The 21,712-nt window shown below is 39.7% G+C and overlaps 1 protein-coding gene across 2 annotated transcripts in view; it reads right to left on the bottom strand.

Moving 5' to 3' along the window:
• Positions 1-5,914: 5,914 nt before the first annotated feature.
• The window catches only part of LOC113897259 (contactin-associated protein-like 3), a 238,670-nt gene continuing 222,872 nt past the window's right edge, over positions 5,915-21,712 (bottom strand). The window contains exons 22-24 of one of the 2 annotated variants that reach the window (XM_027549776.1): positions 13,966-14,196; positions 13,620-13,691; positions 7,917-8,981 (exon numbers count right to left, since the gene is read on the bottom strand). In XM_027549776.1, the coding sequence (XP_027405577.1) occupies positions 8,788-8,981; positions 13,620-13,691; positions 13,966-14,196 (497 nt within the window). In that variant the 3' untranslated portion in view covers positions 7,917-8,787. Of the gene's footprint in view, positions 8,982-13,619; positions 13,692-13,965; positions 14,197-21,712 lie in introns of both variants that reach the window. The other variant, XM_027549777.1, reaches the window with a different exon arrangement.

Raw genomic sequence — 21,712 nt, 5'->3', positions numbered from 1 at the left:
CCGGAGTGGGCTGCCGTGCCCTCCTCCAGGGGATTTTCCTGACCCAGGGATTAAACCCTGGGTCTCTTACATCTTCTGCATTGGCAAGCGGGTTCTTTACCACTAGTGCCATCTGGGAAGCTCAGACTTAGTAGGTATAAGGCCCAAATGTTTCCAGCTTGGAAAATGGCAAATAACTAGTTACTTTCAGTTCATGCAGTTTTTCCACAAGGTCTAAAATCTTTGAATCAACAGCTCATATTGAAAAAATAGCCAAATAATGATTTAAATTTCCATTTCAGCCTCCTATATCTGTATCTATATATCTATATCTGTATCTGCTGCTGCTAAGTCGCTTCAGTCGTGTCCAACTCTGTGCGACCGCATAGACGGCAGCCCACCAGACACCCCCTTCCCTGGGATTCTCCAGGCAAGAACACTGGAGTGGGTTGCCATTTCCTTCTCCAGTGCATGAAAGTGAAAAGTGAAAGTGAAGTCGCTCAGTGGTGTCCAACTCTGTGTAACCCCATGGACTGCAGCCTACCAGGCTCCTCCATCCATGGGATTTTCCAGGCAAGAGTACTGGAGTGGAGTGCCATTGCCTTCTCCAATATCTATATCTATCTATATATATATATCTATATAGATATATATATATAATGCTCAAACTAACAATCAAAGCAGCCAAAGCAATAAATTATAAGAGCATCTACTGTGTACAATGGGCTGCGCTAAGCCTTTCACATGGGTTAGTTAGCTTTTTGTTAGCCCATAATTAGCCTGAAACTGTTAGGTAGGATGTTAGGCATAAGCAACCAGGGGTGGCCTAGTTGAAAAGGATGCAAGCTTATCTCTAAAATCTCAACCCAGATACACCCCACTGGGGCCCAGGAGAGTTCATAGATGTGCTACAAAATAACCACAGAGACTTTTACAACTCCAGAGCATGTACCCTAGGCACACAGTGGATACAAACTAACCACCGGGGCTTCTCCAACTCAGTCACATGCATTCTTGATGCACAACTGTGTCCTCAAGTGAATTTAGGGAACCCAGAGCCGGTTCAGATCAGATCAGATCAGATCAGTCGCTCAGTCGTGTCCAACTCTTTGCGACCCCATGAATCGCAGCGCGCCAGGCCTCCCTGTTCATCACCAACTCCTGGAGTTCACTCAGACTCATGTCCATCGAGTCAGTGATGCCATCCAGCCATCTCATCCTCTGTCGTCCCCTTCTCCTCCTGCCCCCAAACCCTCCCAGCATCAGAGTCTTTTCCAATGAGTCAACTCTTCGCATGAGGTGGCCAAAGTACTGGAGTTTCAGCTTTAACATCATTTCTTCCAAAGAAATCCCAGGGCTGATCTCAAGGGTTCATAAATATTCTATACATACATACATCTGATTATTATAATAGACTGGATTATGGGAAAGACATGCACAATAGAACCTGTTGTTATGTAACTTGCAACTGTCGATCAAAACTGTCAGTCCACACCTGGCTAGATGAATATGTAAAAACCCTGTCTTGAAAGGCCTCTTGCCTCACCATTCCAGTGCCAGTGCCTCTCTTGGCTTGGCCCACCTCTCCCTTAAGGTGTTCTGTTCCTGCTGCAATAAACTTGTTTTTGCAACAAGACCTCAGATTCTTCTTTGTATCCTTACCAAGAACCAAGGTGCAGAAGAGAGGAACCCTTCAAATTTCCCTCTCTCCAAATCCACTAATAAAACTGGGACAATTACTTTAAATTGATTACCTTAAAATACTCTTTCCAATCTTGTCTCCAAAGTGCTCTGACAATCCTATCTTCCCACAATATACATGAGAAACATTTTCATATGTACCTTATTGTTTTTATTTGGGTTTCCAATAATTCACTAAATGGAAAGAGAACTCCTTAAGGGTAGCTAATTTCATGTCTTAGAGAAAAGCAAGACATGATGGGACATCATGTTGCTGACAGAAAGCAAGGATTGTTTAAAAAATATATCTGGAATAATTCTGGAAGAACAATGGAGTCAGGGGACACCGTACAATTGGATCAGCCATGAGAACATCAGTTATCATAGTAATTACAGGTCTTTGGAACAAGTTGAGACTGTAAGATTCATTAAATGAAAGTTTGATATTATGGAGATAAAATATAGCTGTTTTTCTAAAATTATTGTACAAATAATTCTAATTAGAATTAGAATAAAAATTAATAATTTTTCTCCTGAATTTAGTTGATCTCTGTATTTAAGAAATTTTTATAGGCTTATGTGTATAACAGTAGGAAAGGCTGAATAAATGGAATTATGATACATTTTCTTAAAAAGTAATTTCTGCCCTCAAAACAGAGGTTCTGAAATTCACATAAATTAACTAAATAGGTATCAAGTCAAACAGCATGGCAAGATAATTAATTCACGGTCTCTTCACAGATCCTGAGAGGCATCCAGTGCACACCCCAGCCAAGAATCCTTGGCTGGCAGCTGAAAGCTTCCACCCTGGCTTGTTTGAGAGAATGTATTTTTATTTTAGGTAAAGCAAATTGTTAAATCTGCTAGAAGGTATGAACATATGTATTGCTGTAAACTTCAGCAAATCAGATACATTGAAAACAATACAAAAGAATATAAACCCCATTATCAATGGTTTTGTAATGGATTGGGCGTAAATGTTACCAAAATTTTCAAATCACTTCTTAATTTGAGTATTCTTTTTTTCTGGTTTTAGGGTTAATTTAAAAATTTAGAGAAACTGACAGATTAAACATTCTAACTAATAAAATACTTAAGGTAATTTGATGATGGCTTTAGTCAGCCTGATTTTATTTATAAAGCAATTTTTAAAGTAATTTTATTTATAAAACTATTATTTACAAACTAATTTGTGTATTGTGTATTTGTGTATATGATGTTCAGAAAAATTCTACTTGATGGATTCATATGTGGTTAAAATATTGAGAATTAAAGAAAACACCAGTATTATTTCTCTATACACATAAAACATTCTGCTGCTGCTAAGTCACTTCAGTCGTGTCCGACTCTGTGCGACCCCATAGATGGCAGCCCATCAGGCTCCACCGTCCCTGGGATTCTCCAGGCAAGAACACTGGAGTGGGTTGCCATTTCCTTCTCCAATGCATGAAAGTGAAAAGTGAAAGTGAAGTTGCTCAGTCGTGTCCAACTCTTAGTGACCCCATGGACTGGAGCCTACCAGGCTCCTCCATCCATGGGATTTTCCAGGCAAGAGTACTGGAGTGGGGTGCCATTGCCTTCTAGGAAACATTAAAAACACAGATCTGACACCTTCATGTCATGTGTGTGTGTGTGTGTGTGTGTGTGGTGTGATTGTGCAAGTGTGTTTTTAGGCAGAATAGTTTGAATTTTATATTTTTAGACATATAAATCATATCTTCAAACAAAAGAGAAATCTAGCCATGGATTATATTTACTTGCTGCAGAAAATGAGAGCAAGTCAACTGTTGGAAGTGTCAAAACCTGCATTCTACTGTCCGTCAGTAATCTATTATCTGTGTGACACTTATCTAAGCAATGAAAGCCCTTGTGCTGCAGGTTTTCTGATCTGTAAAGAAGAAGACAATTATAAATATTGTACACCATTGATTGGTTTTAAGAATTAAAGTCAAAGAGTAGTGATACAAAGTACTACATTCAGTTATAGATGTTCCATGTTAAGAATTTCTTAAGTCTTGGTAGATTATAAGATTTCACTTTTCAAATATAAAGGCAGGTTTAGATCTGAGAATTTGTGTTTACAAAGTCAATGATAAACTCTGAATCCAGCATCTTATCCTCTTGTAATAGAGAAAAACAAATCCAGCTCTGTATTAGATCTGTTCCTTTGTGCTCTGTTGGCTGTGCTTAGTCACTCTGGCTCTATATCTTTTGTAAAAAGATGCTACCTCTCCAGTGTTCTTGCCTGGAGAATCCCAGGGACGGCAGAGCCTGGTGGGCTGCCGTCTATGGGGTCGCACAGAGTCGGACACGACTGAAGCGACTTAGCAGCAGCAGCAGCAACACTGGGTCAGGAAAGACCCCTGGAAGAGGGCATGGCAACCCACTCCAATGTTCTTGCCTGGAGAATCTCATGGACAGAGGAACCTGGCAGGCTACAGTCCATGGGGTAAGAAAGAGTCAGGCACAACTGAGCGACTAAGCACAGCACAGTACACAACACAAATAATGATAAAATAAACGGAATATGCATCATTTTTCAGTCATAATCAAAGGTTGGCGAATGTATTGCATTACTAGTAATTTTGAAACAGAAGTTTCATAGTAAGTAGCAATTCAGCTTATTTTCCCAGCAATGTGATCTATGTATGATAAATCCTGCCATACACCTCAGTCACACATACCTATTATCCTAAAACAAAACCCATACTTGTACTTGAATTATACCACATACTAAAGTCTGATGTTCTGATGAAATTCGCAGCAAAAACTAGCAGAACATGAAAACTTGTATAGCAAAGCAAGGCTCAGATAACCAGACTTAACTACAAATTAATGATGTTACTTTGGAAGAAGCAACTTAGACTCACTTAGAAAGCCTGCAAAGGGAGAGGTAAGGATCAGATGGAAGGATATTTGATGATTCTCCTGTCGATAGACAATCTCTCTAATTCTGAGAATAAGAATTTTTTCTTATAAAACCTCAATTCTTTCTCTGAATTTAAATTTGCTAAACCAGTGTTTATGAATACTTTCATCCTCTCGAAAAGTGGTAGTAATTGCATGTATGTTTAGGTAGTCCATAGATCTATCCCATTAATAATATTTTTGTTCAACTGAAGTAGTAAGTTATTTTCAATGTGCATAAAATCTATCAATCTCCATCAACCTGTAAACATGCCCATGGGTTCCTATTTGGCTGTGGGTACACATAAACACCAAATCCATATCCCCCTCTACTTCATGTGTAGGGCATTTCATGTCTTTCACTTTCTTTTTTATTCTTTCCTCCATATTGCCATTTACCATAAGCCACACGTAAAAAGGGAAAAAGACAGCCAGGATCTATTCAAGGCATGGAGGGACTCAAACATTGTTGTACATGGATTGCAAAACAGTAGATTAAGTAACCCACTAAATATGTTTTTATTTAACACATGTCCATTTCATCCTCTTTGTTTAAAGCATGGTTTGACAATCCAACTGCATAGTTGGATTTAATATATATTAGATGGAAAGTGATTCTATTGTATAAATACCCCAATATATTTGTCAAAGTTACTAAATAATACTGAGGAGGTAATGGGGGGAGGGGTTTACTTCATAATGAGGTAAACAAGAATTCCTAGGTTCTAGTTCTAATAATGAGTGTTAGTTATATGCTATTTCCCTTTTCTATTTGAAAATAAAACTTGAGGACTTATTATCTTTGAACTGTCTGCAACTGATATCTGTAATTAGTGCTCTAGAAACCAACAGTTTGGGGAAAATCACATTTAACCAGTTTTGAGTACAAACATTCAACAAATAACTTACTGACTATTAAATTGTGGTTCTCTGGCAAAGTTTTAAATATCTACATTTATAGGTATTGTAATTTGTGCGTAAGTACTAAGTCGATTCACTTATGTCTGACTCTTTGTGACACTAGGGACTGTAGCCCACCGGGCCCCTCTGTCCATGGCCCTGGGCAAGAATACTAGAATGGATTGCCATGCCCTCATCCAGGGCATCTTCCTAGCCCAGGGATCGAACCCGCACCTCTTAAGTCTCCTGCATTGGCAGGTGGGCTCTTTACCACTAGCACCACCTGGAAAAGCCCCGATTTGTAGCAGTCAGTAAGTATCAACTACTTTGTGTTTCACTTTTCATATGACAAGTTAAATACCATCATAAATAATATTAACAGATCACAGTATTCCCTATATAGAGAATAAGTAGAGATAAAGGAAAATACACACCAGTCCAGAATGCATACATTCACACATTTTTTAATATTTTAGGGGAGAAACAATATAATTTCATAATTCAAATTTCATTCAACTCTTAAAAATATTTTTCTAATTTAATTCAAAAGTGTTTTATTTTTTTTTTTAATTAACAAGTAAGCAGGAAAAGTTTACAAATCAGTCAGGGAATGTGGATGGTGCATCACCGAAATTCAGTAAAAATATTTTAAAGTTTCCCCTTTAGAAAAGAGATCAGAGTGCAGTGGATTTCACTATCTAGAAATCTGTAAAATTTCAGGTACCAAAGTGATGCATTCTTTTGGAACATAAGGTGATCACTTGTTAAAGTTGCAGTAATTTAATGATGTTTATACTCAGCTATGTGTTTAATGGACCCTATAATTTTTATGTTGAATCCTTCCCCAAACTACACAGACCTTTGGGAAAAGCCTACACACGCCATTTACCAAAGTAGTCCTTTATATATTGCTATATTGAGATCCTAAACTTCTTTCATCATTTAAATAAACATCAGTATAGATACAGTATTATGGCAAATAGACTTTAAAGTGGTCTCCATGATCTCAGCTTGTTAAGTCTTGATATAATCTCTCCCCTTAGTATGTGTGGGACTTGTGACTTATCTAACCAATGTGTGTGCTTAGTCGCTCAGTCATGTCCAACTCTTTGTGACCCCATGGACTGTAACCCACCAGGCTTCTCTGTCCTTGGGGATTTTCTAGGCAAGAATACTGGAGTGGGTTGCCATGCCCTCCTTCAAGAGGTCTTCCCAACCCAGGGATTGAACCCAGGTTTCCGCATTGCAGGCAGATTCTTTACCAAGTCACCAGGGAAGCCCTGGTGGGCAGCCTATCCCTTCTCCAGGTTATCTTCCCAATCCAGGAATAGAACCTGGGTCTCTGGCATTGCAGGCAGATTCTTTACCAGCTGAGCTACCACGGAAACCCTTCTAACCAACAGACTATGGCAAATTGGGAGATGTCATTCCTATGATCATATTTACCTTAAATAAGACTCCCTCTTGCTAGCATACTTGCTCTAGAGTCTCTCCTCCACTAGCTTTGAAGAAACAAGCTTTCATAAGTTCTTCAGCAGAAAGGAATGAAGTGCTGTCAATAATCGTGGGAGCAAGGAGGCAGATCCCTTCCCGACTGACTTTCTGTATGAGAACACAGCCCTGACAGACACTTGACTGCAACCTTGCAAAAGTCTCAGTAAACTCATGCCTAGCTCCTGACTCACAGAAACTATGTGATAATAAATGTGTATTGTGTTAAATGTGTGGTAGCTTTTTATACCTTATAGAAAATTAATATAAGACAATATAAGAAAAAATGTTTGAGAAAAAACAATATAGAGGATATCTTTTCCCATTCATTAAAAAGAACACAGAAAAGTAGGTATACACACAAAAGGTAATAGCAAGGCAAAATGCATCTAATTCCAAGTGATCTTTTTGTGGTCAAAGTTAGTACCTAGCAGGCACATGGCAGGTGGGATATGGAGAGGGCAGTGCATTTTTATTATAACTGGCTTTTCAATACAAACAGTGACGTCATGTGAGTATCTAATGACCACTGCCACAAAAGTAGTTACTGGATAAATTCTCATAATTAATATGATTTTTTGCTCTCCTAATGTTCAAATATGCCCTACTTAAAATGAACTAGCCTATTTGGGGTGCTCTATTGGAAATAGATCTCAAGATCCTAGAATTTTTCCTGAAATGACAGAGTTAGTTCAGATCGTATAGCTTGCATTTTCCCTTAGCATAAGCATTCTTCCACTAATATTCCAAATAGTAGGTAGGTTAGAAGGTAACTCAAGGAATGTTTTGCCTAGATAAGCTCAAAATTTAGAAAGGGAAATGGAGAGATTTAGTTTAAAATGTGACTTATTCCCTAATAAATGAACACATAGTCACAGGAAAAGCAAAGAGTTGTTATAACCTCCAGAAAAAAAAAAAAAAATCACAGAACTGCAAAGAAAAGTGACCTAACCATCACATACATAAAGAAAACAAAATTAGGATTATATTTCATTCAGATGTGGATGGATACATTTCCAGTGTTAAATATGGAATTTATACATGGGCACAAATTTAGTTAGAAAATAAACATTTCTGTGAGATTACTAGGTGATCCTTATTACAATTTACAAAGAATATAATGACAAATCACAAAGAAAATAAGCAAATTATCACAGATTAAAATCCTTTACACATTTTTCTACCCATGAATTCTCTGTTTCACATCTGAACTTAATAGTAGAATTTCATAGCTGATATTCAACACTCATTTCATTGTTAAAATATATCAAAATTGATTTAAAAGACACAAAAGGAAAAACAATCAGCCAAAAAATGTTTTCTCAGGTGTTTGGCCAATGGGCTCTGGTTCACAGGAATATGGAAATGCAGCTGAAGGCCATCTGAGAAGCACTTCCTGGTTTAAAAATGTCAGCAAGTGATTGATAAAGGAAGCTTACTGTAGGTTTCCATGTAACACAAAACATTAGAGTCCAATGTTGGTAAACTTCCATGTTGTATTTTTAAAAGAGTATGGCCACAGCTTGAATCCTTCTTCTCACTTAAAACCCAATGTAATTATGTAAAATACATTTGCCTTTTAGAAGATCAAGTCAGAACAGTCAGAAACTGCCAATCAGTGATTAACGAGCACACCAAAGTCACTGTTACACAAATGGATCAGGAAGGAGCACTGAGCAGAGCCTCCAGGGACTGTTTGTGAGCAAGCTGATGGCATTGGACCGCCATTGCCTGTCCCAGAAGGACAACAGGTGGGTTTCATCCACTGGGAGCCCCTGGCTTAGCAAGAAAGTCACATCATCTTAGTAATCAGTAAATCACAATAGCAGATCAGAAGAAATACTCTTTCTGGCTTTCATTGACTGTACATTGCATGTTGATCTCACTTTTCAGAGCAGTTTCAGCATTGTCTCCAGTTTTTGGAATATTTGTTTCATTTTTTTGGTATAGCCATCTCTGCTGATAAATGCGTATAGCAATGGCAGTGATGCAGAGCAAAATAAATATCACAACCGCTATCACACCTAGAGAGAAGGGAAAATACAAAGTCAGATTATAAACCGTAAATGTCAGCTTAACTAGAATCTACCCTAGCACCATTTATCATCAGAAAATTTGAAACCAAGTAATATTATAACATTAAGTTTACTTCTAAATCCATGCAAACTTCAGACACAGAGATTTTATGCCTTAATTCCAAAGACATATCTGATTGGATTCCAGTTAATGCCTTCACACTAAAGTGCAGAAACACCATAGGCCTCTTAGGTCATGCCTGCATGGCTAACTGAGTAAGCAGGTTTTTATTTTTAAAAGGTATAGACTGTGTAGCCCTATTACAGAGTGATTAAATGCTTTGTTGTTGTTGTTTTGCAATTGCTAAGTTGTGACCGACTCTTTGTGAGAGCATGGACTGCAGTGTGCCAGGTTCCTCTATCCTTCTAGTGGGCTTATCTATCTCCTAGTATGCTTAGTTACCCAGTTGTGTCCGACTCTTTGAGACCCCATGGACTGTATAGCCTGCCAGGCTCCTCTGTTCATGGAGATTCTCCAGGCAAGAATACTGGAGTGGGTTGCCATACCCTCCTCCAGGGGATCTTCCCAACACAGGGATCTAACCCAGGTCTCCTGCATTGCAGGCAGCTTCTTTACCATCTGAGTCACCAGGGAGCTCAAATTTATGTCCATTGAGTTGATGATGCTATCTAACAGTCTCATCCTCTGCTGCCGCATTTTTCTTTTCACCTCAATCTTTCCTAGCATCAGAGTCTCTTCCAATGAGTCAGCTTTTTGCATCAAGTGGCCAAATTTCTATGTGTTTTAATGAAAAATTGATTAAACGGTTATGCTGATATACAGTTGAACTATAATAATGTGCTGTATATTTCATCTATGTCTATGAGACCAAAAGAGTCTTAAGTGATTGTTGCCTCTGGGGGTCTACACTCTTGTGTGATCCCCTTGTGACTTGCTTCTAACCAATACAATATGACAAAGTTGACGGTCTGTACCTGATTATTTGTGCATGATTCCATGATTACGTTACGTAAGACTGTAGCACCTGTACTGTTGGAGTCTCCTTCGTCCTGCTGCTTATGAGGTGGCAAGAGCCATGCTGGGAAACCACCACATGACAAGGAACTCTTGTCTATGAACCAGTGAAAATTCAGAAGCTCTCAGCGCTACAGCTGCAAGACACTGAACGCAGCCAACAATCTATGCAAGTGAAAAAGGCTCCATCCCCAGTGGAAACTTCAAATGTGACCCCAGCCCAAGATCCCAAATGACACACATTCATTTCAGGATTGTGAGACCCTAAGCAGAGGACCTAGTTGAAATGTGTCCAAACTCCTGACCCATATAAACTGAGGAATAATACACATGGGTTGTGTTAAGTTGCTAAATAGGTGATTTGTCATGCAGCAATTGATAACTAATATACTATATTATAAAAATCTGTAGAAATATTAATAACATTCAGTTATATGGAAAGTAAAACATTTCTCATGTTGGAAATGTTTTAAGTATTGAAGACATTAACTTTGCCAGTGGTTCTCAACCTTGGCTACGTAGTAGACGATAACAGAATTTTGGGTGGGAGGCTGGGGTATTAGTATTATTTCGAAAGTTTCATGGATTATTTTAATGCACCATCAAGCTAAGCCATAGGGATGTTAAGTCAAGTTATACCACATTAGTGAAGAATAAATATCCAATCCATTCTGAAACAGGCAAAAAGGAACATTCACTAGTCAATATAGTTTTAAGATGATTGGCACAGCCATTAATTAGTATTTCCAATTAATAAATGTAAGCAAATACATGTTAGTGTTTAGCTATGTAAATCAAAATTTGTATTGCAAAATGAAGTTTCTTTATTATACTCTAGGACAGACTTAAGCAAGTGTGATGGAGCCCAACAAACTTGAAGCTTGGTTGGGTGCAATTGGTCACAAAGATTCCTGAGCACATGCTATCAGGAACTCAGACTCCTTAGCTGAGAAGAGGTAGCATATTTATTACTCTATGAATATTCTTAAATATTTATTCATAAGTAGAATATTCATTGCTTTCAATATATTTTCCATCTCATGTGAGAACCAATAACAGAGTTACTTTAATTCTTTTTATGTTTAGTCATAGAGATTTGTTTTAAGAGCTATATCATGTCCAATTTTAGTGTCAGGGACCACTGACTCAGTAACAGTGATCAAACCACTTGATTATACGATGATTGTCACCATTACACTGACCCACCTATACATCCAGGATTTTTTGTTTGATTGATCACCTCTAACTCTACCTTGTTTTTGTTTTGTGGGGTTTGGTGGGATCCTAGAATAACTTCCATCTCCACCCTCTATCTGAAGAGATTGAGATAATTTGAAGAATGCATCTGATGGCTTCCATAACCTTCCTATCAGCAACTCCAGTGTAAATGTGTTTTTGACAAGTGTTCATGCCTGTGTCTGTGTCTCTATCTACACGTATGTATCTTTCTCTATCCATCCATCTGCCCATCCACAGCATAGATCGCTTGGCAAGAAATCCTCTGTGATCTCTGGTTTACCAGGTTTAAATGTTGATTAGGTTAATACTCCTTTCCTAGTGCTTCCTTTGTTTACAGGGGAGAAAATAAAAATGCAAAATGCAGAATATGAAGAAATTCACCCATTGGGATAATCCTTTAAACAGATCAAATATTTCACACAGAGGTGAAGTCTATGAACAATTTTTTAAAAGTCTGATAGTTCTTTCAGGAACAATACACTGGAGGTCTAGGTACTCAGTAACTGACAAACTGCACAGCCACCAGCTGCCATACAGATGGAAGGCAGGTTCAAGTACATTATAGGGTCCAGTAAACTGAACCCTTCTGTCCCTAAGACCTTCTGTGCTTGGCTCCCATGTATCAGGAGCCAAAAAGGATTTCTCAGGGGAGTGACACTAGAGTAATTTACTTTGTACATCTTGCCAATGATGTTTAGCAAAAGCAATACAACTCTGTTCAGAGGTAAAGAATCTGCCTGCCAATGCTGGAGACACAGGAGACATGGATTCAATTCCTGAGAATGGCAACCCACTCCAGTATTCTTGCCAGGGAAATCCCATGGACAGAAGAGCCTGGCCAGCTACAGTTCATGGGGTCCCAACAAGTCAGACATGACTGAACGACTGAGCACACACACACACGCAGGCAATAAAACTCTAAGGACCACATCTTTGTTCTATCATCAATTTTACGTTTATCTTTGTTCTCTTTAATAAAAGGGCACCAACTATTATAATCTGCAAAATTTTGAACTTTGGTTCCTACTTTGTAAATATTAATCACATTTAAGTTGATTTATTTTCACTTAACTTTGACATTATAGTGAAGTTTTCTCATTAATAATAAATCAGAATGATTTAGGATTAAGACTTAATTTAAATTTTAACAAGAAAGTTATTCCTTTTGGATATGCATTATAAATAATATTTATAGTTTTTATTTGTTTTTGGAGTTACAAGATGGAGGTCATATTCCTCACTCATTACAAAAATAAAAGTAATTGATACAGAAATGGAAATAATGACATTCTTATATAGATTTGATCAGCACTTTAAAATGTCTGAATATTTCACTAGTTGTCTGAAGAAACCTGGTATCTTAATAAATGCAGGCAGATCCAATCTGAGCAGGTATATAGCTGGCCTAACCCAGTCCAATCACCCAGCTCTAGGAGTAATTACCTCACTTTGAGGTAGCAAAGAATGAAGAGTAGTTTACTTCTACTCACCAAGCAGAGTTTGCAACTGACCTACATTTCCATAATCTAATTAAACAAATTAAAATGTTCTTTGAATGATAAGGAGGGAGAATTGAATATTAATTTTTGAGTCCTACCTGGATAAGTTTTGTTTCAGGGGATATAACAGAAGATATTTAAAATGCAATTACTTTTACTTCTTCATATATATATCTATATATATATATATATGAATGATTTATTTAATGGATATCTATATCTATCTATCTATCTAGATAGCTACCCATCTCTCTGCCCAAAGATAAGCTTGATGCTAGATACAGTTTTACATCTTTACGTTCAGGTAAATGACAATTTGTATAATCTAGGTGCTTCTCCCAATAAATGTTGCATTTTTTATTTTAAATAAAATTTATTTTCTTTTTAAATTTAGAGAATTGTTTTGCAATGTTGTGTTAGTTTCTATTATACAACAAGGTGAATCGGCAGCCTTCCACTAGCTGTTTTACACACAGCTAGTGTATATATGTCAATGTTGCTTTATGTTTTATTTTTAATCTTATTTTAAGTGTTCTGGGCTAAGGGGCTGACCTCTGGCTATTTTAAATCAAAGAAGTAAAAGTAAATGTGTCTTAAATATGCATACATTCTGAGAGAAACTAATGACTATTTTCAAGTGAAAAACCTCTTATTATTATAGATTGGGCAACCATCCTTTAAAAAAGAGGAGCCATCAGTTCCTTCTACAAAGCTTTTTCAAAGGAGCTGAGTTCGGTACAGTTACATCAAGAACATTAGCAAATGTACGTGGTCTGCCATTGACCTCACGGTCATTACGGATTCTCAGATATTTTTGGACTTTGCTAACAGTGACAGCAGAACCAAGGAAGAGGTCATTTGCGGCCCCATTACCTCCGATGACCGCGGAGTCACTTCTGTCCGCATTAACTAAGGGCCGTCCCTCATCCGTTGGTCCAGAACGACCTACAGTAGAAAAAGGGAGAATGACAGAGAGTGGAAAGGAGGAGTTTTGAGAAATCCACACACATTTGAAAGAGGAGCAGATAATTCAGTGACAGAAACGAATTTGAAACGAAGAACCAAGAATGGAAAGACCAGAGTAGTGAGAAAATGAATTGAGGACTTTGGGAAACCTCTGGCATGGAGATTCTGAGCATAATCTTGCTGGCATGTGAAACGAGTGCAGTTGTACGGGGATGGAGATGGAGTGGAAGACCGGAGGGAGCGAGCCACACACCTGCACCGCCTGCGAGAGGGCGGGTCGCCTCCCGCGCTGGGGCTCCGGGCCTCGCCCCATCCGCGCAGCGGGACGCGGTGGCCACGTGTCCCCGGACGGTGACCTGAGAATGGCCGCCAGAGCGCAGCGCCGCCTTCAGAGGGACTGCAGGCCCGAAGCGTACCGCAGAAAGGCAGCCCGTGAAGCCGCGCGCGCCGGCCCGCCGCGTGTCCGGGTCCGCGCCGAGGGGCTCTGCGGACAAAGAAGCAGGACACACCGTTAGGACTCATGGCTGGCGGGGACGCCAGACCAGCCCGCCTCTGCGCAGCAGTGATGAACTGAGCCTCCCACCAAGCCCTTCCTCCTTTCTTCCTTAGAAAAAGATCCACAGCCCGTGGCAGAGAGGCCTTGGTTGATGCCCTGCGGTTGGTTGTTCACTCCCTGTGGGAAAAAATTAAAGCTTCCTTGGATGCAGTCACTGTTAACGGGCTAATGAAATCCTCCTCCACCAATGCAGTTTTCAAAATATTTTGAACGGGATTTGTGACCAGTATTCTAGATGGTTAGTGACCTAGATCTCATGAGTTGGGGGACGGCAGAGTTCTGGGAATGGCAGCCCACTCCAGTACTCTTGCCTGGAAAATCCCATGGACGGAGGAGCCTGGTGGGCTGCAGTCCATGGGGTCGCTAAGAGTGGGACACGACTGAGCGACTTCACTTTCACTTTTCACTTTCATGCACTGGAGAAGGAAATGGCAACCCACTCCAGTGTTCTTGCCTGGAGAATCCCAGGGATGGGGGAGCCTGGTGGGCTGCTGTCTATGGGGTCGCACAGAGTCGGACACGACTGAAGCGACTTAGCAGCAGCAGCAGCAGAGTTCTGGGAACTCCTTCTGAAGTTACCTCCTAATTAATATTTTAGTCTTGCTGACTGTTCTGAGGCTCACAATGAGGGCATCTCCTTACCCACAACTGCTGTCCTGGGAACTCCACACCCCACTTTCTTTTCCCCTCTTCACAAGGGTGATCTCTGTCCCTACTCTATAAATAAAGGCTTGCCCTCACCAACCCCATCCTGATCCCCGTTCTCACCCCAAACTGACAGAGGTTGGTTATTATGACCTAAAGAAGAGCCGCGATTGACATAGGAGAGCAGAGCATCAATACCTTCGTTTCAGTGATGCCTGCATCCCGCAGTGCACTCGCTCAGTGGGCACGAAGTCTGACCCAAGGCCCCTTAGTTGTAGACTTCAAGTTTAAATGTGTCAATCAGGGAAGGAAGAGTTTGCGTCACCCACAGAGGAAACCACGTCAGTATGAGGCAACTTTGGCATCTGCTGTCAAACTCCTTCCTGCTTCATCATGTATAGAAAGGTTCAGAGTCCCTTCTTTTTCAAACAATCAGTTACCAAGAATTTACCAAATGACTCCCATAGTCTGGACATTGTGTTAAGTGATTTATAGAGGTTATTTCTTAATGCTCAAACCACCCTGAGTACTTTTATTCCTATTTGAAGTTAAATTAACACTGGTTCCAAATAGGAAAAGAAGTATGTCAAGGCTGTATATTGTCACCCTGCTTATTTAACTTATATGCAGAGTGCATCATCAGAAATGCTGGGCTGGAAAAAGCACAAGCTGGAATCAAGATTGCCAGGAGAAATACCAATAACCTCAGATATGCAGATGATACCACCCTTATGGCAGAAAGTGAAGAGGAACTAAAAAGCCTCTTGATGAAAGTGAAAGAGGAGAGTGAAAAGTTGGCTTAAGGCTCAACATTCAGAAAACGAAGATCATAGAATCTGGTCCCATCACTTCATGGGAAATAGATGGGGAAACAGTGGAAACGATGTCAGACTTTATGTTTCTGGGCTCCAAAATCACTGCAGGTGGTGACTGCAGCCATGAAATTAAAAGACGCTTACTCCTTGGAAGGAAAGTTATGACCAACCTAGATAGCATATTCAAAAGCAGAGACATTTCTTTGCCAACAGAGGTCCGTCTAGTCAAGGCTATGGTTTTTCCAGTGGTCATGTATGGATGTGAGAGTTGGACTGTAAAGAAAGCTGAGCACCGAAGAATTGATGCTTTTGAACTGTGGTGCTGGAGAAGACTCTTGTGAGTCCCTTGGACTGCAAGGAGATCCAACCAGTCCATCCTAAAGGAGACCAGTCCTGGGTGTTCATTGAAAGGACTGATGCTGAGGCTGAAACTCCAATACTTTGGCCACCTGATGCGAAGAATTGACTCATTGGAAAAGACCCTGATGGTGGGAGGGATTGGGGGCAGAAGGAGAAGGGGACAACAGAGGATGAGATGACTGGATGGCATCACCAACTCAATGGACATGAGTTTTGGTGGACTCCGGGAGTTGGTGATGGACAGGGAGGCCTGGCATGCTGCGATTCATGGGGTGCAAAGAATTGGACACGACTGAGTGACTGAACTGAACTGAACTAAGGGACAAGTAAGTGGGATCATTATATTATTCTTTCTTCTTTAATGAATGCATGTACCTGCCATAGATTATGTGTATATATTCTCTAAGCTTTTTAGCTGGCATAATGCATGCATGCTAAGTCACTTCAGTCATGACTTAGGTCTTACTCTTTGTGACAAAGGTCCTACTCTTTGTGACCCCATGGACTGTAGCTCACTAGGCTCCTCTGTCCATGGGATTTTCCAGGCAAGAATACTGGAGTGGTTGTCGTGCCCTCCTCCAGGGGGCTGGCATAATAATCAGCCTTTAAGTTCACCCTGAGGATCTGAGCACTGATCTAATCTATCACGATGTTTTAGATAAACTCTCAAGAGGACAACCTTTATTTCTGTTGAGTTTGAGTTTTTGAGGAGCACTGCTCTTTTATCTCTATTTCCTGATGAATATAAATAATAATAAATAGCCTTTATGGGACACATATCATCCAGTACATACATGCTAGACACTGAAAAATAAAGGGCTGTTGTTATCATAAAAATAAAGTGAGCATTTAGAGCAGGATTTAATGACTTGCTTCATGCTATACCACTAGTAAGCAGTTGGAGAGAACTTTTGAATAGGAGCATTTGAATTCTGAAGCCAGGAATATAACCTCGCTGCCAGCAAGCTTTGTCAGCTAGCTTTATCTGGTGCATCAGTTACAGAAGGTCACTGTCCTTAGCTCATCCATCTCTCTCATGCAACATGTGGAAGCTCCTGGTGGACAGTGTGTTTTATTCTTGTCTTCCCCTGCACTTAGCTTAGTGTCTGTTACATAGGACATATGCAATATATACTTTATAATCAAAGAATAAATTTAGTCCTATTACCACCCTTCTGTGGACAGTCTGGCTGTTGAAATTTTTTAAATGTGGCCCTCTCAAGGTATGGTCTGAGAAATTCAGAGGTCCCTCCTTGTGATTCTGGGAAAGACCGAAGGTAGAAGAAGGGGATAACAGAGGATGAGATGGTTGGATGGCATCACTGACTCAACGGACCTGAGTTTGAGCAAACTCCAGGAGATGGTGAAGGACAGAGAATCCTGGTGTGCTGCAGTCCACAGGGTCACAAAGAATCAGACACAACTGAGCAACTGAACAACACCACCACCAGCAGCTTGTGATAAAAGATGACTTGCACTGACTTCAGCTGAGGATGCATGCCCATAGTTGGCTGACGTCTTATGCCACTGAGTTTTACCAAATGTCATGGTAACTAAACACGTCCTTATTGTCATTAAAGGTAACCAACATACTCTGAAGCTTCTTTTGAAGGGTGAAAAAATATGCCACTCCCAAATATGCCACTTTGGCATAAGGGTTATTTACTTGAAAACAGCAGGTAGAAGGACACTGATGTCCATTTTTCTTCTTGAAAGCAGCAGATAAAATTCCCATGGAAAAGCTGCCCTCTCTGTACCAGGAAGGAAAATGCATTCTTATGACCAGAGATAAGCAATCCAGCCCAGAGAAATCTGTACCTACAAACGTTGTTAACAGATTGTTAAAACAATACCTTCCTTCACTCTACTCATGCATTTTACTTACTTTTTCACAATCACCACTCTTTGTTCAAATTAGTATATAAATACTTGGGCCTACCTGCTTTTTGGGTCTTCAGTTTCCTATGGGGGCCACATGTACATTTACAAATCTTTATGTTTTTCTCCTGTTAATATATCTTAAGTAAATATAATTCTCAGGCCCAGTCATAGATCTTAAGAGAAAAGAGGTCAAGCATTGTCTCCCCTACAAACTCATGGGGTGGATTTCTTGAATCTTATTACAGGTTGTTACTTTTTCTCCTATTAAACTTCATTTCATAATGAGATAAATTTTGTATCTTTATTTCTCCTGGCTTGACAAAGAGCTGTACCTTCAAGAAAAATGGTCTAACTTTGAGATTTTCAGCAAACTCACTGGGAACTATTTGGGCTTACACAATTTTGTTTATGAGTTTAAAGTTGCAAAAATAATGTTTGCTATGGAAAAGACCTCTAAAAAGACCTAAACTCAAGGGGCATGCATTTGCATTGTTAGATGGCATCACTGACTCGATGGACATGAGTCTGAGTGAACTCCGGGAGTTGGTGATGGACAGGGAGGCCTGGCGTGCTGCGGTTCATGGGGTCGCAAAGAGTCGGACACGACTGAGTGACTGAACTGAACTGAATCATCATAAACATCTCTCTGACACACATAGCTATATTGGCCAACTTGATTATGTGAAATATCAAATAGCTTTATGCATGTGGAATTTTAGGTAGATTCCTAAGTACACTGAAGTAAAATGAGCTTGAAACAACCCCACTAAAGGATTATCAATTAAAACAGTACTTGAAAGATGACTTTATTTTTTAAATTTTGCATTCAGACAGTATCTGTTTCTTAAAGGAAGACACCTTTGCTTGTGTAACCCAGGACTTTTGCAAGGTTAAAATACTGGAAAAAAATTACAGGTAAAATAAAAGCTTTAGCTGTTGGACAAAAAGAGCAACTAGACATTACTAGCTTTTCTGGTCAAAGTTTTGACCTGAGCTCTACCAGGCAAGGATAACAGAAGGAACCCAGGACAGACATATATCATAATGAGTTAGATCAATTTTGTGGAATTTATTTTTTTAAAGATAACCTGGCTTCATATCTATACTACTACTACTAAGTCACTTCAGTCGTGTCCGACTCTGTGCGACCCCATAGACAGCAACCCACCAGGCTCCCCCGTCCCTGGGATTCTCCAGGCAAGAACACTGGAGTGGGTTGCCCTTTCCTTCTCCAATGCATGAAAGTGAAAAGTGAAAGTGAAGTCGCTCAGTCCTGTCCGACTCTTAGCGACCCCATGGACTGCAGCCCACCAAGCTCCTCCATCCATGGGATTTTCCAGGCAAGAGTACTGGAGTGGGGTGCCATTGCCTTCTCCGTTCATATCTATAAATAGTGTTATTACTAAAGAAAGAAACATCAGTAGTATATTATATTGCATTTATATTTTCCCATATTTCAAGATACTTTATTTATATATATATATGTGTGTGTGTGGATTTGAGAATGTGAATATGTATGGGGGATTTGTATGTATCTGAAAAGCCTATCATTAATCATGTAGCTTTAATTATGTGTCATGGTTTTGATTCTTTTTTTTTTTTTTGATTGGAGTAATTCTCTAGTATATTCTTCAGATGGGATGCTTGATTAATATTTAATCTCAATCTTTCCTTGTTATCCAAAATACCTTTTATAACCTTGTCAGATAAATTATATAGTAGATGCTTGAGCTTCAATCATTCTTCTTAGCAGTATAGCTATATCATTATATCATTTTTATTCTGTTGTTGCAAATGAAAAATTGGATGCTGATACCAATACTATTATTTTTATTGCAGCAACTTCTGCCTGAAACGTTTGGAAGACTTTTCTCTATGGTTTTGTAATTCAGGGCTTTTCCCAGAACTTCTGCAAACGTGTGTCTATTCTCATTAGGATGAATAAGTCCTTTCAATATGCAACTCAGCTTTTCCTTTGGTTAAGAGAAATTTTTTAATACATAATCTTTGTCTTTGCTTTTAATTCTCTTTTTGGATCTCCAATTATTCATACTAAGTGTTTTAGATCTAACTTCCAAGTCCCTTTTATTTTCCCTCCTAATTTCTGCTTCTTAATCTTTTTGCTTATGGCATGATACTCCATGTCACTTTTAAGGAAAATCAGTGATGATTCTCTTCTTTAGATCATCCAGTGACATTTTGAAAAGTCATATTAACTCCCAGAGTTTATGTTTGTATCTGTATGTGTGATTGTATTAAAATATCCTTGAGTGCCCAGTTTTATCCTAGTTTTCTGTCTTCTTCAATAGCTCTAAATTGATGTGGAAATTTTATTTGTTGTTTTTTCTTTTTGCCCCATCCCCACTCTTACTTTTAGATTCTCTTACTGGTGGCATCATCATTTACTTATATATTTATTGGGATGGCTTGTTGGAACTCCATGGCTGGAGATGTTATACGATATACAAGTCCTGACACTCTGGACAGGGCCACTTCTCTGCCCCTGTAGTCAGCAGCAGACCTGCAGGCAGACTGTCTGACTTCTTACGAAGCATAGGAAGAGGTCTCTCACCCTTGCCTTCACCATGGTAAGAAGGACATGACCCAATGATCCAGCCCTTTATCAGCTTCAGAAGGAGCAGAGAGAATGGGGATCATCATGTGGAGCAATTTTGACCTTCCCTATGGAAGTCTTGAGTTCTCTGAAAGGCAAGCTTTCCCCAGGATCCACAGGCTTCACACACCACCCAAGACTCTGCTATGTCCTCCTCCAGCTGCTGCTGCTGCTACGTCACTTCAGTCATGTCTGACTCTGTGCGACCCCATGGACAGCAGCCCACCAGGCTCCTCTGTCCATGGAATTCTCTAGGCAAGAGTACTGGAGTGGGTTGCCATTTCCTTCTCCAATGTCCTCCTCCAGTCCAGGGGGCAAATCCTCACCTCTGCTCTCTTATTCACACTTGCCTGCCCTCTTCTGCCTGCTGGGCTGGCCCTACAGATCCTGGGTTTAGGGGTACAAGTATGTTGAATTGAGAGTAGAAACAAGTCTTACAGTCCTATGTCTACACAAAGTCAGCATTCAAATTAACAGAACTGTGCTTAGAAACACAGTGTGAATCTGTGTTCCCTATTAGCTGACTCCTGAAATCCCATCCTTAAGGATCCTTCCTTTTGGCTCAAAAATCTTCCCTTTAAAGTGCAAAGAAAAAAAAAGTGGAGGAAACCTTAGGCAAAACTTAATGCATATTAAAAATTTACATATTAGGATGAAAATGTTTGATCAACCCTTAGCTTGAGAACACAGGCATCAACAAGAAGTAAGGGCAAAACAGGTGCACCTTCAAGGTAGGGTAAGGAGGGGACAGGAAAGTGGTTTGAGTGTGAATATGAAGCCAAGAAAAGTTTAGGAAAGAGTGTGATAAGGGCTGAGAATAAAGTTCATTTCCACTGTAATTTTGAGTAAACCCCCTTAAATCACTTTGAATGAAAACAGATTTAATCTATTTTTTCTCTTAAAAAATGTCTATGGTACAAAATCTTGAGGGCAGTATCAGATTTCCAACAATTCAGGACATAAACATTCTCAACTGTCTCAGGTGTTGCTAGTGTTGCCTTTAAAATATATTGCCAAGGCCATGCATTCTAACACAAGAGATGATTTCTGGTTTTGTGAGGAACAAGCATGTTGATGAAAGGTCCACAAGGAAGGGAAGGAGCAAAGAACTGAGGTGTGTGTGAAGAGC

Source organism: Bos indicus x Bos taurus, chromosome 8, assembly GCF_003369695.1.
Source record: "Bos indicus x Bos taurus breed Angus x Brahman F1 hybrid chromosome 8, Bos_hybrid_MaternalHap_v2.0, whole genome shotgun sequence".
Taxonomy (NCBI): Eukaryota; Metazoa; Chordata; class Mammalia; order Artiodactyla; family Bovidae; genus Bos; species Bos indicus x Bos taurus.
This window is presented reverse-complemented; position numbering and strand designations above follow the sequence as displayed.